Below are 16,793 nucleotides of genomic sequence, written 5' to 3'. Positions count from 1 at the left end.
AGCTTGTATTTACATGAAGACTATCCCCTCAATGCTGACTTAACCATCAAAGATTAATGTACACAGTCCATACATCCAAACAGGTGTCTAAATGAGATGGACAGTTGTTAAGCTACGGATTCAAATGGGATAAAAGCTAGGTTTCTATCCTGTGGGTTCAAACCAAATTTTGTCAGATCCACTGCCACCACCCCATACCCTACTAGGACTCTCGCTTCTGTTTCCTAGGGAGCCCCCGCCTTGGGCTGCATGCAGAGCTTGGGCTGTTCATTGAAGAACATAAGGTGAGCCCTGCAGGATCTGGTCCAAGGCTGGCCAGAAGCCACAGTAGGAAGCCCGAAAGCAGGACCTGAACGCAGCAACCCTCCCCGCTCTTGCGGTTTCCCCAGCAACGGGCAATCAGAGGTGCGGATGAAAAACATGAGGACTAGTAACTTACCTGGGAGAAATCCCCATGGGGGGGAGACGAGGGTGTACTGTAGGGTTTACTTCTAAGTAAACATACCCACTGCCCAGGGCTGCGCTTGTCACTCAAGAGGCGCTGGAGGGCTCGACGGGTAGGCAGAAGCTCAACAGGTGCGGCTTTGCCAAGCCTGTCATGCTAGGGGGTGTGGAGAAGGAGCCCCAATGGCAGCCTTGGCTGCTCTCAGGCAATCATTGCAACACGGCGGGGGTGGGGTGGGGGAGAGAAACAGCAGCTCCCTTGGCCACACCCAGAAGTGCGGGAGGGAGGGGGAATGCTGAGGAGTAGCCCCGCCTCCAGCTACGCCTTAGGCCACGCCCATCTCGACAATGTCCCCTCCCGCGCCCTGTATTCACCAGCTCATACCGTTCCCTCACCACCGCCAAACTCTTTGTCTTTATCCCTGCCCACTTCTCTTCCGTAAACGAAGAAACAAACATCGAACCGGCTCAGGAAATATTCGCGGTCTGTTACACAGAGGCTACACCTTAGAACGATCTCTTATGCCTACAAACTTCGGTCTCTCGCCCACATCTAAAATGGAGACCGCAGCCTCGCTCCTCCACAGTGAATGCCCATAGTAGACATGGCGGCAGGGAGTTTTGAGTCTCGCGAGGTTGTGGCTGGAAGAGCAACGGTGCTTATTGGACGGCGGGAGGGTTGGTGAGCAAGGACGTAGCAACGCAAAGTAGAGATACTAAAGTGTAGAGAAGCACTAGGTACTATGAATTCGAAGAGATCACGGTGGTTTTTCAGTAAAGGACCGGAAGTTTGATCCGTCCCTCCTGGCCACACCTAAGATGACTTCCTTTGACTCACCCTTCAAAGCGTCAGAGGACGGGTGAGTGTAATCTCGCGAGATCTTAGATATTATATCCCGCGGAATCGCACGCAACCGGTCCTTTTGCCACATCGATCTTACGGGCGAGGAAGAGCTGGTCGCTCTCCTGAATCCGACGCCATCCTCCTTGGAGCTTAACTTGGCATCCAATTCGCAGTCATGCCGCCCAAGTTCGACCCCAACGAGATCAAAGTCGGTAAGTCTTTCGGCTCGAAGCGTTTTGGGGGACCGCTTATTTGGGGTTGGGGCCCGATCAACTCGCCTGGGCTGGCCTATGGAGCGGTAACGTCTACATCTCGGTGGGGGCGGGGGGCCGATTGGCACGTGTGAATGATTGCCGCGTGTTCAGCTTCCTTTTTAGCCTTTATTTGCTATGCTTCTCCACAGAACCTTCCATGCCCCTTTTCAAGTTAGTGGTATATTTTTAAAATTACCTAGACCGGTGTGGTGTAGTGGTTAAGAGCGATAGACACGTAATCTGGGGAACCGGGTTCGCTTCTGCACTCCTCCACATGCAGCTGCTGGGTGACCTTGGGCCAGTCATACTTCTTTGAAGTCTCTCAGCCTCACTCACCTCACAGAATGTTTGTTGTGGGGGAGGAAGGGAAAGGAGAATGTTAGCCGCTTTGAGACTCCTTAAAGGGAGTGAAAGGCGAGATATCAAATCCAAACTCCTCTTCTTCTTCTTCTTTCATCTCATTCAAATGCCACCGGTACTTTAAATCGATCGATAGATAGATAGATATAACACATACAAAATACATTATAAATCATAAGTGTATTGTATTCTGGGTTTTTAGGTTTTCCTCCCTGTTGTATTTTTGTTTTATTTTATCTATTCTTGTATGCATTTGTATTGGTACCTGTACATGACAGCGTACACGCTCTGCGTTCATTTTCTGTACTATGTTTATAGTTTCCAATCTTTGAAAATTAGATACCTTGCACCACATCCAAGAGTATTTATGCTTAGCTGAAATTTGAACATGGTTCTTAGAATCATAGAATTATAGAGTTGGAAGGACACCAAGTGTCATCTAGTTCAACCCTCTGCAGTGCAGGAATCTCAACTAAAGGGAAGTGAGACCTTGCTTTAGGGTGAAGCTCTTACCATGTTCCAGCAGTTTATCCCCTGTATGATTTTTTGTATTGGTGTTTTGCCATTATACCACAGTGGCTTATAATTATATTTAAAGTGCTGGTTTTCTCTCTCCTCCCACCCCCCTTCTTACAGTTTTCTTAAGGTGCACTGGGGGCGAAGTTGGTGCCACTTCAGCTCTGGCTCCAAAAATTGGGCCACTGGGTTTGGTAAGTCAGTTCTTATTCAACCACAGAAATGCTAATGGGTAGAGTGGGACTAGAGAGCCACATGCACAGGGACCAGTTGCAGCTATCCAGACCTCTGTTCAGAACCCAAAGCCTTGTGATGAAAACTTTGTCCAGTTCTGCTGCTGAATGCAAGTGGTGACAATTCAAATTCTGAAGGCAAAGTAGCACTATTGGCCCATTTCCTGTGGAAGGCTCTTCCCATAGAGATTCAGCAGGGTACCTTTTTTAAACTTTAAACACGTGCAGAAATTTAATTTGTTAATAAATAATAACAAATAGAAACCTTAAAGCTTGTTTGCAAGGCAAACATTGTATGTCTGGAGTGCAGGTTTCCCACATGTCTTGTTTGGGTGCTGCTGCAAGGCTTGAGACTTAAGGAGGCAGAATGTAGTTAGTGAAGCACCTAAATCTGTGGTCAGTTGCTGCATTAGAGGGGAGGTTTGGGGGGACACAACTTAAGTATCCCATTAGTTATACCTGCTGTTGTTGTTTTTTCTTTTAGTCTCCCAAAAAGGTGGGTGATGACATTGCCAAGGCTACCGGCGACTGGAAGGGCCTGAGGATCACGGTTAAGCTGACCATCCAGAACAGGCAAGCTCAGGTACAGACAACGCCACAAAGGACGGGTCTGTGGCCAAAAGCACTGGCATTTGAAAATGCCCAGCTGTGCTAGTGCCACAGAGCCATGATCCTGGCAAGGTTGACTCAGCCTTTCATCCTTCCGAGGTCGATAAAATGAGTGCCATGCAGCTTGCTGTGTGGGAGGTCTTTGGATCCAGACCTTAAAAACGGTCCTGGTCATTAGGCGGTTGCAACGTATCCAGGTGTTGAACTACAGTTACCATCATTCCTAGCTAGCAGGACCAGTGATCAGGATATATGGCAGTTGTAGTTCATCATATCAGGGATGTCAGACGCTATTCTATGTTAAAGTATATTGATTGTTTTCTTGTGCTATGTGGAATTGGGTGATTGCAAGCTCTGGAAAACAGCTTGTCAAGATGATTTAGACAAGGGATGTCCAACCGGTTTTTTTCCTGGGAGTAGATCGCAGTCTTTTGGGAGTTGGACGTCCCTGATTTAGACTATTATTATTTTCCTCAACTGAGCTCTTTTTTTACATTTAATCTGAAATCAAGCTAGATTTAAGCTTGTTGGTGTCTCTGGTATCTTCTCATCATGGATGTTGGCTTACTTTACAGATCTATGGTCAATATTATTTTATTAATGCTATTGCTATAAGTTTGTTATGGCCTTTGGCTAGAGAAACTTTTGAACTTGACTTTTAGTCTCCAAATAACATTTCCCCTTGGCTCCTAGCAATATTTGGCATTTATGCATGCTGCCTTTTTTTTAGCATTGGCATCATTTTTTGTAACAGCCTTGTGAGGTAGGCAAGTCATTTTTGTCCCTTGCTATACAGATGTGTACCTTGAGTCAGCTCCGAAACGTGATAAACCCTGGATTAGAGCTAAGATCCTGGGGGGCCCTGGGCTTCCTGACAGCCACCCGCCACCATGCCTTTCGTGCAACAGTGACTGGCATGTTCCAGTGGTGAGCTAATAACAAACCCCAGCTTAGGAAGCAGTACTCTTCTATCTGACCCATGGAGAGTCCTGTGCCGAAAAACTGGGGACACAAACCTTACAGAAGAGTTGTGGTTTTGTTTCATGATAAGTTAAATTCATATTAAAAAGTTAGGAGTGTGTATGTAGGAGGAAATAATGCTTTGTCATCCAGCGTTTTACTAGCACAAGGCCTTCTGCCTTTGCAACAGAATGTCTGCTTCTCATGGGCCCCTGAACAGATTGAATAGGTGCTCCGAAGGCAGAAAGGAGGAGGGTGTTCTGTTGCACAAGCAGAAGTCCCTATGTGAATGAGACAACTTTGTAAGATACAGCCCTGGGAGTTGGGAGGAGCTGTGGTGGAGGGTGGGATTTTTCTTTCCATGCCATGTAGTCAGTGTATTGCTCCTCCTTCCCATCCCTGCCTCACACGAGTCTCAAATCTGGACTGTTTTGCTCTCTAGATCGAGGTGGTCCCATCAGCCTCTGCCTTGATCATCAAAGCTCTGAAGGAGCCTCCCCGTGATCGCAAAAAGCAGAAAAACAGTGAGTGTCCGGTGGTGGTGGTGTGCTTAGGTGATGAATTGCAGCTGGGCAGTTATGAAAATGGAAGTAGAACCATGGTTTGTTTTGCAGAGATTTAGGATAGAGTGATTAAAAACTTAATTCCCAACTAGCTCTAAGAACCAGGAGGTCCTTTTGAGGAACTGTACTAATGTCCTCAATCATGCTCATTAAAAATCTGGTTTGTATGAGGGTAGATAGGAAATTTGGAAAGCTACAGCGCCAAAACAGCTGAAATATTATATGGATCAGTGTGATGCTGTAGTTCTGTCTGCAACAGCCACCCGCCACTGTGCCTGCCTGATTTCATCTGTGGCTTGTACATTCCAGTGGTGAGCTAAGAGGAAACCCCCATTCAAGGAAACAGGGTTATTTCTCTTCATGGGTAACTCTGTGCCGAAGAATGGGAACAGAGCAAGAACAACACTGCCACAGTCCCTTTTTATTTTTAAGAGGACAGGCTGATGAGGCTCGTCTGCTCCCAAAGCCTGACTAATGTGAGTTCTCTCTTTGTTTACAGTTAAGCACAGCGGCAATGTCAGCTTTGAGGAGATTGTGAACATTGCCCGGCAGATGCGGCACCGATCCTTGGCCCGGGAACTCTCAGGTAAAAGCAGGGAAGGTGAGGGCAGAGGGTATGGATGTATGACAAGCTCATGAGTTCCATGTAACAAATGCTGAAGCAAATGAAGCTGCCTTTTATTTATTTGGCTCCCAGGCCCCCTTGTACCTCACTATTGCAGCCCCCCAAGTTTTGCTTGATTTCTTTGAATGTCCTGTGAGAGTCAAGTTATTGCCATCATCCCCAGCCAGCATGGCCCTTCATCAGGGATTCTGGGAGTTGTAGTCCCAACAGCAATGTCTACCCATATTCACTTCCCATACCTTCCGTAAAGTTGGAGCTGGAGTGATTCCATTCAGGGAGTCTAATCTGGATGAAGCTATGCTTTGCTGACCATCTGGCAGAAAGGTCATGAGCGCAGCAGCCATCATGACATAATGTACTTTCCTGCCCCATCTACAGGAACCATTAAGGAGATCTTAGGAACAGCCCAGTCTGTTGGCTGCAATATCGATGGGCGACACCCTCACGATGTAATCGATGACATCAATAGTGGTGCAGTTGAATGTCCTCCAGTAAGTGCCTGCCTTCCCATGAAACAGGCTGCATATGTTTTTTTTCTCCTTACCTTGGTACCAAGGTATCTATTTCTAATTCCAAACTTATTTCCTTCCCTACAGAGCTAAGGCTGCTACCTGAATGGACATGATGCAACTTAAGCAAGTTCTGTATGGTGTATGGTGAATATTGGTAATAAATGCAGTTTCACACTTGTGGTGATAATGGCTCTCATTCTGATGTGTACTTCTATCAAGAGTATTTCTCGTGTTAGAGGTTCTGCTGCTGTTCTTGCTGGGTTTCTTCTTCCCAGTTACCTAGAGTGTGAGCAGGCTTGTGTTTATACTCTGCACTTTAAAAATAAAAATGTACACCAGGTGTGTAAGCCTGTAAAAAATAGTTACATCAACATGATTTCCTTCTGTATAAATCTTGCCATTTATAGGACCACAGGTTGCTTTAACACCATGGGTGATTATGGAGTTTTGGATCTGGACCCTGGAAATTAGGGCTGATGTCCCCACTCAGCCATAAAAATAATTTGTTTTTACTTTTTGGACAGTGTCATTTCTCCACGGTGAAGCACTGTTGTTAGAAGGTCTTAAGATAGGAATGGGGAAAAGAAACAGCCCCACAACATCACGGTGGCATCAGCAGTCTCACTGTTGAACTTCAACTTAAGTTGTGGAGCCTTCCAAGTTTTAAAACTCTGCAACTTAAGTTGAATGGTATATATTTATTCTGATCAGACTTTACAGAGTCCCATCACCCCACAATTTTTTAAGGAGTTGCTACGGTGGGACACTGCAGGAGCAGAGATTGAGGAAGCTGATTTTGTAAAGAAAAAAAAGAATGAAATTGTGTTGGTCCTTCAACTGCACAAATAAGATTTCTCTGCTTTACTGTTAAATTAGTATACCCATGCAGCTTCTTTTTTAATTTATGTACATTATTCCCCCTCCCATTAATTCGGGTTAGGTGCATACCCAGATGGCTAAGATAACAGGATTTGTGCTTGTAACAAGTCTGAGCCTGTATTGAAAGTTGCAAGAGCTGCCTGGAATGTTAAACACTGGGCAGAAATGGGGCATGCAGCGTCAGGGCAATCAGGCTTTTAATCACACTCCTGGTAGAGGGGGTGTCACAGCGTTGAAAATGGCCCTGTCTCGTGCTTCTTGGGTCGCCTCACGCCTTGGATGAAGAAGCTGGGGGAGCAAGGTAGGCGAGCGATGTGCCCTCTCTCCACATTGTAAGTGCCAGGACCAGGGGTGGTGTCTGCAACCAAGGAAGAAAGTGGAAGAAGGTAACTAACTGAATGGCAATGGCCAGAACTGCACACATAAATGTTTTGGGGCTCAGACTCAACAAGCAGGCATGGCAACAGCACCAACTGAAGCTTTTAACCAGCAGTCACTATAAAAAACGTAACCTCCTTGCAAAGGTTAGTCTGATTTCACCTAGCCTGTCTATTTGCTAAACATTTTAGAATGGGTGGGGAAACTTTTGCTGGTGCTTTTGGATTGCAACTTCCATCATCCCTGCTCATTGGTCACGCTGCCTGGGGCCGGTGGGAGTTGGGAGTCGGAAGAAAAAAGGAACATCACACCACCATCTAAAAGTGGTTAGGGAAAGCCTGGACAAAAAGATATTTGGCTGTGAACCAACTGCTGGGTGATGCTTCTGTTACAATAAATAAATAAAATTTTATTTATACCCCGCCCTTCCCGGTTCAGAAAACCTGGCTCGGGGCGGCTAACAAATTTAAAACAATTGTAATAAAACATAGAAGCAGCATAAAAGAGTATAGAAGCATGAATAACAATAAAGTTCAAAAATCAATTTGGAGGAAATCCATCCAATAAACATTAGATAGTCACCAGGGCTAGCTGGCTGAATTAGTCCTACTTGGTAATCTTCATAAAAGGGGAGGGAGAGGAAAGAGAAAGGAGAGGAAAGATCAGGCTGAATTCAAATTAAAGGCCAAGCGGAATAGCTCTGTCTTCCAGGCCCGGCAAAAGGAGGTTAAATCCTGAAGGGCCCTAGTCTCGTGGGACAGCATTCCACCAGGTCGGAGCCATCACTGAAAAGGCCCTGGCCCTGGTGGATGATAGTCTGACTTCCTTAGGGCCTGGGACCTCTAAACTATGGTTCTTCATGGTCCCAAGCCACAAAGGGCTTTAAAGGTCAAAACCAGTACTTGAACCTGACCCTAACTCCACCAGGAGCCAGTGCAACTGGTAAAGCACTGGGTGAATATGCTCCCATGGCAGGGACCCTGTGAGGAGCCTCCCTGCAGCATTCTGCACCCGCTGGAGTTTCTGGGACAGTTTCAAGGGCAGCCCCATGTAGAGTGAATTACAGTAAAGCCTGGAGGTGACTGTCATATGGATCACTGTGGCAAGATTGGGGTGGGAAAGGTAAGGGACCAACTGCTTAATGCTTCTAAGATGGAAAAATGTCGCCTTAGCTGTTACTATAACCTGTGCCTCCATGGAAAGGGAGGCGTCAAGGATTACACCCAAACTCTTAACGGAAGGCACTGGCACTAATTGGGCTCCCGCAAGAGAAGGGAGTTGGTCCCTCATCCTCATGCCATCCCGACCCAGCCAGAGGACTTCTGTCTTTGAAGGATTTAGTTTCAATCGGCTCCCACGAAACCACCCACCACAGCCTCCAAGCATCTGGTCAGTGTGTCAGGGGCCGAGTTGGTGTGGCCATCCGTCAGCAGATAGAGCTGAGTGTCATCATAATGTTATAATGGCAGCAATGGTCAGGGGTACTGCTAACTCTTATTAATATTCAATCTCTGCCCCTTTATATACAGTCATACCTTGGAAGTAAAACGAAATCTGTTCCGGAAATCTGTTCAACTTCCAAAGTGCTCGAAAACCAAAAGGCAGCTTCTGATTGACAGCAGGAAGCTTCTGCAGCCAATTGGAAGCAGCGGAAGCCCCGTTGGATGTTTGGCTTCCAAAAGAACGTTCGAAAACCAGAACATTGTTCAGGACCCAAAACGTTCGAGAACTAGGCTGTTTGACTTCCAAGGTACAAGTGTAGGTGCGCAGCGCTCCCTCTCACTGTTCTAGCTTCTGGCTTAGCCACGTGCAGCCTCTTCAGGGCAGGGGGAGCCGTCATCCCGCTGCCCTGAAGAGGCTGTGCGGCTGTCCCAGAAGCCAGAAGAGCGAGAGGGATCTCTGCGCAGCGATTCCTCTTGCTGTTCTGGCTTCTGGGATTCGGAATATTTTTTTTTCTTGTTCTCGTCCTCCAAAAACTAGGTGTGTCTTATGGTCTGGTGCATCTTTGAGAACGAAAAATACGGTAGTTAAAAGAGTGGTGGGAGGGAACCTGTTACCATTCCTCACCTTTCCTGGCCCACTTGTGCATAGTGTTTCGTGCAGGGCTGATGATGATAGAGGGTGATCTAAACATCACATGTTTGTATGCACTTTCTGTGTTGTACTTATTGGGTGCTGGATCCATCATATTATCTAGGGAAGAGAAAAGGGGTGAGAGAGAAGCCGGTCCAATCTGTGGTGCTAGATAGTAATGGAGAGGGAGGGGAGAAGTTGGCATTGCCAGGCACTGACTTGAAGAGCTGCAACCCGACAGAGACCCTCTTGGATATGCTTAGCATAGCTCCCCTTACTGTTACTGCCAGGAGCAACTTATGCTGCTCTTGCCCACCCCATTGTAGTGTTGAGTGGACCCAAGTGAAGAGGTCAAGTTAAATGGGCAGTGTAGATACCATATGTATTTATGAAACAAAAATTATATACAGGCAAACCCCCCCCCCCCCGTTGCACACATTCAAATAAAGCTTGACCCTACACACGTGCATCCCTGCAGCCTGGAAGTGGCTAGAAAAGGGGACAGAATGGGGTAGGGGCATAATGGGTGGAGCAGGTTTACATGCCTACATGCATGGTCAGGAATGCAGTCCCCGCACAAAACGGTATTGTTTGAACGTAGGAAAACCACTAAATAGCTTACAAAAACAGTTTTGAAATATTGAGGTAAAACCATGTACGTAATTTAAAATACTGTAGTTAAAGTTAACGGTAAGAGATTAGATCTTGTCAGCATCCATGTTTCTGGTCAGGCTGGCCTAAACAATAATGTTTTGAGCAGGTGGTAGAAAGAGTACGGCATAGGTGCCTGCCTGGTGTCAATAGGCAAGGAGTTCCATAGTGGGTCCCATAACAACAAAATAATTATTTTCTTGCAAGTGCAGAACAAATAGGTGGCAACTGTAACAGTGTCAGATCTGCAAATTGAAGTGGTTGAATGGGTTTATATAGAGAAGGCAATGTGCAAGTAACTGGTCCCAAACAACTTGGCCTCGTAACAAATCTTTGAGCAGAGGTGTTAGCTACTGGCAATGTCTCACTAAAAAGGGAAGGACCCTACCAAAGGCAAATTTCTGGTAGAAATCTGGAGTTTGCACTCAGCAAGTGCTCAGCTTCCTGACTGGCAATAAAGGGCGAGAATAGAGTCCTGGGGCACACCTTGACCCAGATAAGGATAATAGCTCTGTTGGTAGAGCATGAGACTCATAATCTCAGGGTCATGGTTGATTGTAATTTACACTACAATTCTATGAAATAAATACCTCTTGATAACCTAAGGCACCCATTATGTTCTTACTTTTGCTGACAAGAGTGAACTCTCCCTTCTGTCCCATGGTGAAATGGGGGCTGTTTGGCAGGTTGGCTGGCTTGACATCCAGGGGCTGGCCGTAGTGGAAAGGAGAGGGCCACTGCAAATAACAGAGGGACAGCTGAGCTGCATGATCCTTCCTGGGGAAGGGGACCCACATGGTGGAGGAGCATAAAGGGCATATGACCAGTGAGACCCAACAGAGCTACATTTCCCAGAATGCTTTAACCATCAATCCTCCTTCCCAGGGAACTGTGGGAGTCGTAAATCTGTGACAGGGAGTAGGGGGCCTCCTAACAACTCTCAGCATCCTTAATGAACTACAGTTCCCAGGATTCCTTTGGGGAAGCCATGATATTCTAGTGCTTTAAATGTATTAATAGGACTCTAAATCGGTAGTTCTAAAGCAGCCTTGCCCAACGTTTGGTCCACAGATGCTCCCATTATCCCCAGAGATTGGCCCTGGTGGCTTGAAATGATGCTTAAAATAATTCTATGGACAAATTCAAAGAGGATAGGGTTATCAATTGCTACTAACCATGATGGCTCTGCCCTGCCTTCCACAGTTGGAGGCAGTCTTGTAACTGAGTTATGTGACACCCCGAGCCAAGGTGATATGTAACTTTACAATCTTTACAAGACATCTGAAATCAGCCCTGTATAGGGAAGTTATTTAATGTTGAATGTTACATTATGTTTTTATATATGTTGGAAGCTGCCCAGAATGGCTGGGGCAACCCAGTCAGATGCATGGGGTATTACTATTATACTGTTAATTAGGATGTCTCTATTTTCCTTGGAGAAATGTTGGAGGGTATGAAAACTAGCTGCTGGAAATTGCAGTAAGAGAGTGCACTCTTATGCTCAGACCCTACTTGTATGAGGTGCTTCAAATGCATAGTGCAGATGGGGCCTTTAATTTCTGGCTGCTTCCAAATACAACAAGGCCACCACTAGCATTTATACAGTATACAGCTTGCTACCTGATCTTTGCATCATGGAGACTGACCCCGGGACCTGCATCTCTTGATTCTTTATATGGATATTTATGGAGTTATTTATTTATACCGTTATTTTATTTATGTTTTGCATGTTGTCAACTGCTTTGATGCACTTTCTGAAAGGGAGGATTGTAAATATTCCATTGAATTAATGAATGAAGTATGTCACTGAACTATATGAATTGGATGGGGCATAGCACAAATGGACACCCCCATGCGTGACGCTTACATTGGTCTCGTTGCTAAAATCCACTTTCTTAATGAACGGGTTATTGCTCAAAAACCAAGACTTCTGCCAAGAACGCCGTCCGCCGCCCTCTGGAGAAACAGAACAGGCAAGGTTGAGGCAGCATCAGTGTTGTTACAGAGCCTTGAACTTTGAACCAGGCCCCCAACTGTCATCCAAGAGACTTGGGACCCAGCCTACATAGAGCCGGGCCAAGACACTTTGGCAGCTGAGGCAAACCACAAAATGGCATCCCCTCCCCAACCTGGGATGAAGGGGTGAGTGAAGACTTACATCAGGAACATGTACAGTGGTACCTCGGGTTAAGTACTAAGTTCTGGAGGTCCGTTCTTAACCTGAAACTGTTCTTAATCTGAAGCACCACTTTAGCTAATGGGGCCTCCTGCTGCTGCCGCGCCGCCGGAGCACAATTTCTGTTCTCATCCTGAAGCAGAGTTCTTAACCTGAAGTACTATTTCTGGGTTAGCGGAGTCTGTAACCTGAAGCGTATGTAACCCGAGGTACCACTGTATGATCTAGTTGAGATTCCTGAGTTGCAAGGGGTTGGACTTGTGTGGGGTACCCTTGTAACTCTATAACTCTACAATTCTAAAGATCTACAGCAGGAAGTGGGGAGGAGAGCAGTGCCATCTGTTCACCAAGAGGCTGCTGTAGAGGCAGCTTTGAGGGTGGGGCTACTGAGGAGACAGCAGATTGGGCCTCTATGAAGCATGGCACAGTCAGTGGCAGCAGAAGTGGGGTTGGATGATGCATTCCTTGGTGGCCACATCTGCTGCCCCTGTGGATCCTGCCACCTGAAGCAATTGCCTCATCTTGCCTCATGGGTGGGCTGACCCTGAATCTACTCATGTAACAGGGTGAGGTGACAGAAAGCAGGGCTGAACAGGCTGTTCCATTTCCGCGTGCTGGTAGAATAAGCTATTCCTTTGTTTTTTGTTACAGTAAGTCTATGTCACATCCTTTGCCATTGTGGCCCCCAGGAGGTTGCCTACTAGAAAATGTGGCCCTCAGGTTCCCCACTTCTTGGGGGAAAGTGTGACTTGTGAATATACAGTATCCAGAAAGTAGGCCTTACCACTTGTAATCACACATGTTCTGCCCCCACAAGGGTCAGTTTTTTAGGCAGTGCTTTTTTCTGGGGGGATGCAGGGGTACACATTACCCCTAAGCATTTTGTGAATCTAAGTTTGACCTCATTGAGGGGCAGTATTTCAACATGAGTAGGAAAATGAGAGTACCCCTGAAAATTTTTTTAAAGAAAAAAAGCACTTGTATTAGGTAGAAGGAATAACAATGCTGCTCCTTTAAGAAAAGATAGTGCCTTTCCCCCTTTTTTAGACCTCAAGACAGGTTGGGAAATGTAGGCATAACAATATGATAGTTTCTATTGGCTCTACCCAGAGCAAGAAAATTACCTCCCTTCCCAAAGTCTCAAATGCAAGCATGCTAGCCCTAGGATTTCCCCTACCCTCTGCATTAGAGAAATTGCATCCAATAAGCCATTTTTCTTAAGAAGCTCTGCAAATTCATGCAACGCTATAAATGAATAGCCTCATCTGTAACAGCACACCAAGCGATATTGGTAGATAAAAACAATGAAGTTGTTTGTGGTAGGAAGTAGACAGAAGAGTTTCTAATCCTAAACTAACTAACTAGCCAAGAGGAAACAAAGGCTTGTGCTTTTCTTCTCAGAGGATAGATCCAAGATGGCCTCTCAAAAATGTTGAAAACCTCTGGTCTAGCGGCCTAAACACAAACTGTATTGATTCGTGAATAGGTGGAAACTGAAAGAATGCTCTCTTAATCCCTTCCCTTCCCTCGCACCTTTAGAAGGTGACTTCAACCCAAAGGTGTAGGATGGAGCACTGGTTTGCCGGAAGTTCGCACTGCAGGCCGAGTAAGCTGCTGGCCCAGGGCTGTCCGTGTTCACTGCCATCGACAAGCGGCCTTCTGGGGATATGCGACCACCTGGAGCAAAGAGAAGATCATTCAGCTGATGCAGGTTGGGATCTGAATGCCCTGCAAGGAGGCTTCCTGGCTGCCCCTGCCCCAAGAGCCTGTCCTCTTGCCCCTATGCTTTTAACACAAGAATGCAAAATCTGTCGTCCTGCATATGTTGTTGGACTACAACTTCTGTAATCCATGAGCCTTGGCCATGTTTACTGGGACTGTTGGGAGTGGGAGAACAACCACATCTGGAGTTTCCCCAGCTCTGGACTACGATGCATGTGTTACATATTTGTACTCCATAAGGCCAGCTTCTGAGGCTCTGCTTGCTTTACCTACCATCAAGGTCCCTCAGCTCCATAAACAGGGCCTTTTTAATGGTGACCCTGTATTTTTGATCCTAAGAGAAATATGTGATGTTTGCCCTACCATGTTATCTGTTGCTGGTTTTACTGGTTACTTTTAAGCTGACCATGCCATGCAAGAAATACAGTATTTGCTTCTGTCAGTCCTGCTGCAGGACTCTGCAGATTTGTCTACCCATTAAGGCAATAGGTATTGCAAGTGTCTAAAATAAGGAAGACAGAGAGGCCTTGAAATTGAGAGACAGTGTGGCACAATCAGAGGCTGAGCAAGGAGGGTGTGGCCCGCCCCGGGTGACATCGCCTCCCTGACCCTCGCCGTGGGCTGCGCCCTCCCAGGACGCTTGAGGCGGCCAGCGGACACACACCCCCGGAGCCTTGCGGCAGCCGGCATATCCCCTGAGACATGTGCCCTGCCCCCTGGGATGCTAGCCCCGCCCACCGGGTGCATGCTGCTCCGGGTGCCGGGGCAGCTAGTTCTGCCTCTGGGCACAATGGCTAGACTTGCAATGAGTAGACTTGCATTCAGAAATCTTCTCAGACATGAAATGCAATGGTTTATCTTTGGTGAGTTACTGTCTCTCAGTCTAATCTACCTTGCAAGGTTGTTGTGAGCTAAAATGTGGATTTTGTTAGTTCAGATTGTTGACATTTGTCTGTCTCAGGAGACTGGAGAAGTGTGCCTTTAGGGATGAAGTGGAACTGTTGGAAGGTTACAGTGCCTGCTGAGGCTGTAGAGACCAATATGGGAAAGACAGGTCTTCTTCCTACTGGGGCAGACGAAGGCTTCTAGTTGCCAATTCTACCTTACAGAATTACATTGAAATTGCACTATTGGTTTCCCTATTGGGCACCCACAAACCAATGGGGAGAAAGCCTTGGATTGCTCTTTTCTGTCTCTCAGACCTCCTTCCTACTTACTGCTCTGCTTTCCGAACTGAATTTCTGGGAGGAACGGTGTTGAGCTAGATTCTCTGCTCAGGCGACCCCTGAGAACAAAACACAAGCAACAAATGAGGAGAGGCTGTCCCAGCAGCTGGAAATGGAAGGAAAAAGTAAATGCCACTACTGGTGCCAGTAGTGGGTGAAATCAGGCATTTGCTGGATCCCACCATTTTATTTAGCTATACTGAAATTTATTCCCTATACTCCTGACACTCCTTATGTAAGCACTTAAGACAAGCCCAGATGGATCAGACCAAAGGCCCATCTAATTCATCACTTTGTTCTCACAGAGGCCAACCAGATGCTTGTGGGAAGCACTCCGGGCTATTGACAACATTTTTAAAAAAGAATTGCAGCACAGTAAAAACAAATTGAAATAGAAAGAATGCATCAATATTATTTGCACTCAGGCATCCAGTTGGCCACTGTGCTGCAGGATGGGGCAGAGGCAAAAGAGGCTAGTTTCTGCACAAACACCCTCCTCTATCCTCCATTCAGGCAGGCAAGAGGCATGATCAGAGTTCAAGGACACATTCCACCCAAGCAAAATCCCTGCAGGTGGGTGCGATGCAGGGCTATTGAGGGAGGGTATGGGGAGGGTATTTGTGGCATGTGGGGAGTCTTGGGGGCCATAGAAAGAGGCCTCAGGGGCTGTGTGTGGCCCCTTAGCCCTGAGGTTTCCCATTCCAGAACTAGATGGACTGTTGGTTCTGGTCCAGCAAGACTCATCCATCCCATTTTAACTTAATGGGGTTAGGTGAGAATCTGGCCTTGCGGGGCATACAGTAGGGGATAGTGGCAAGTGCCTGAGGCCTTCTCTGCCTGCATTACCGGTGCAAATGGTGGTGCCTCTTTAAAAGCAACTGAGATTTGGTGTTCCTTTTCTGGCTGGTGTCCAGGTACATCTGGGCCATGAACTTGATGTGTTTCTGCTGGAACTCCATTTTCCACAGCTGGGCAATGTTGACTCGCCCCATGCTTCCCCTCCGGCAGAATGGTTGCTGCAGGTTGTGTGACATCAGTGGGTTCTCTCATTCCATGGCTCCATGCGTTCTGTGCTGTTTGATGGTGGTGTCTGTTTTCCCCAAGGGTGGGGAATAGATGAGGCAGGGCGGTCCAGCTAGGTGCAGACCTATGATCAACAGAGGTTGGTTCTTTTGGGCTAATGGGGTGGTGGTGGTCATTGTTCTACTAACCCCAATCTTCCCCCAGCCACCTGCCTGCCTTCTTGCTTAAAACCAGCCCAGGAGGTAACACTGGCTGCTTGTTTCCTCCTCAGGTTCAGTGTTGCCAGTGCAGGGAGGAGGACAGGGCAAAACTATAATTTAGGTTTCATTCACATCTTACACTGTGATACCGTATTAAATTACCCGGATATTTGTTGGATGTCAAACTCAGCCAAGAGCATAAGGTCAAACAGATTCCTCACTGGCCTTGCAGACAACTTCATTGTCCAGAAAGTGGGAGAAGCTACAAGAGGAACAGCCATTTTAGATCTGGTCCTAACCAATGTTGATGACCTGGTTAGTGGGGTAGAAGTGGAAGGATCATTAGGCGCGAGTGATCATGCTCTTCTGAAGTTTACTATACAGCGGAAAGGAGCAGCCAAGCATACTAGGACTCAATTTCTCGACTTTAAGAAAGCCGACTTCATAAAACTTAGGGAAGTGCTGGGTGAGATCCCATGGACAGTAATACTAAAAGGAAAGGGAGTTCATGATGGCTGGGAGTTTGTTAAGAGGGAGATAGTAAA

General features: G+C 46.7%; 3 protein-coding genes and 2 non-coding genes across 9 annotated transcripts in view; 3 read left to right on the top strand and 2 right to left on the bottom strand.

The window, feature by feature from the left end:
- The window catches only part of LRSAM1 (leucine rich repeat and sterile alpha motif containing 1), a 32,661-nt gene extending 31,541 nt beyond the window's left edge, over positions 1-1,120 (bottom strand). Inside the window, exon 1 of one of the 5 annotated variants that reach the window (XM_053373971.1) lies at positions 820-1,120. The gene's annotated coding sequence lies outside the window, so the exon portion shown is untranslated. Of the gene's footprint in view, positions 1-439; positions 721-819 lie in introns of those variants that run through there. The other 4 variants (XM_053373969.1, XM_053373972.1, XM_053373970.1 and 1 more) reach the window with 4 other exon arrangements.
- Positions 1,121-1,340: 220 nt separating this feature from the next.
- On the top strand, positions 1,341-6,097 carry RPL12 (ribosomal protein L12). The gene is made up of 7 exons (XM_053373977.1): positions 1,341-1,500; positions 2,539-2,612; positions 3,136-3,234; positions 4,663-4,744; positions 5,283-5,369; positions 5,787-5,899; positions 6,005-6,097. Exons 1-7 carry the CDS (start codon positions 1,464-1,466, stop codon positions 6,008-6,010), a joined length of 498 nt encoding a protein of 165 aa, XP_053229952.1. The 5' UTR covers positions 1,341-1,463; the 3' UTR covers positions 6,011-6,097.
- Positions 2,723-2,791, top strand: LOC128407052 (small nucleolar RNA SNORD38). The gene has a single exon (XR_008328701.1). It is a non-coding gene; the product is annotated as a small nucleolar RNA SNORD38 (small nucleolar RNA).
- Positions 5,046-5,177, top strand: LOC128407056 (small nucleolar RNA SNORA65). The gene has a single exon (XR_008328704.1). It is a non-coding gene; the product is annotated as a small nucleolar RNA SNORA65 (small nucleolar RNA).
- Positions 6,098-6,983: 886 nt separating the features above from the next.
- On the bottom strand, positions 6,984-16,046 carry STPG3 (sperm-tail PG-rich repeat containing 3). Its single transcript, XM_053373954.1, has 7 exons — positions 15,872-16,046; positions 15,017-15,084; positions 13,611-13,754; positions 11,769-11,857; positions 10,527-10,638; positions 9,245-9,370; positions 6,984-7,157 (listed from the first exon to the last, which is right to left on the bottom strand). The coding sequence occupies exons 1-7, from the start codon at positions 16,015-16,017 to the stop codon at positions 7,024-7,026; spliced, it is 819 nt and encodes a 272-aa protein (XP_053229929.1). The 5' UTR covers positions 16,018-16,046; the 3' UTR covers positions 6,984-7,023.
- Positions 16,047-16,793: the final 747 nt, after the last annotated feature.

This window comes from Podarcis raffonei, chromosome Z (assembly GCF_027172205.1).
Source record: "Podarcis raffonei isolate rPodRaf1 chromosome Z, rPodRaf1.pri, whole genome shotgun sequence".
Taxonomy (NCBI): domain Eukaryota; kingdom Metazoa; phylum Chordata; class Lepidosauria; order Squamata; family Lacertidae; genus Podarcis; species Podarcis raffonei.
The sequence above is the reverse complement of the archived record's forward strand: the minus strand, read 5'-3'. Positions and strand labels throughout refer to the sequence as shown.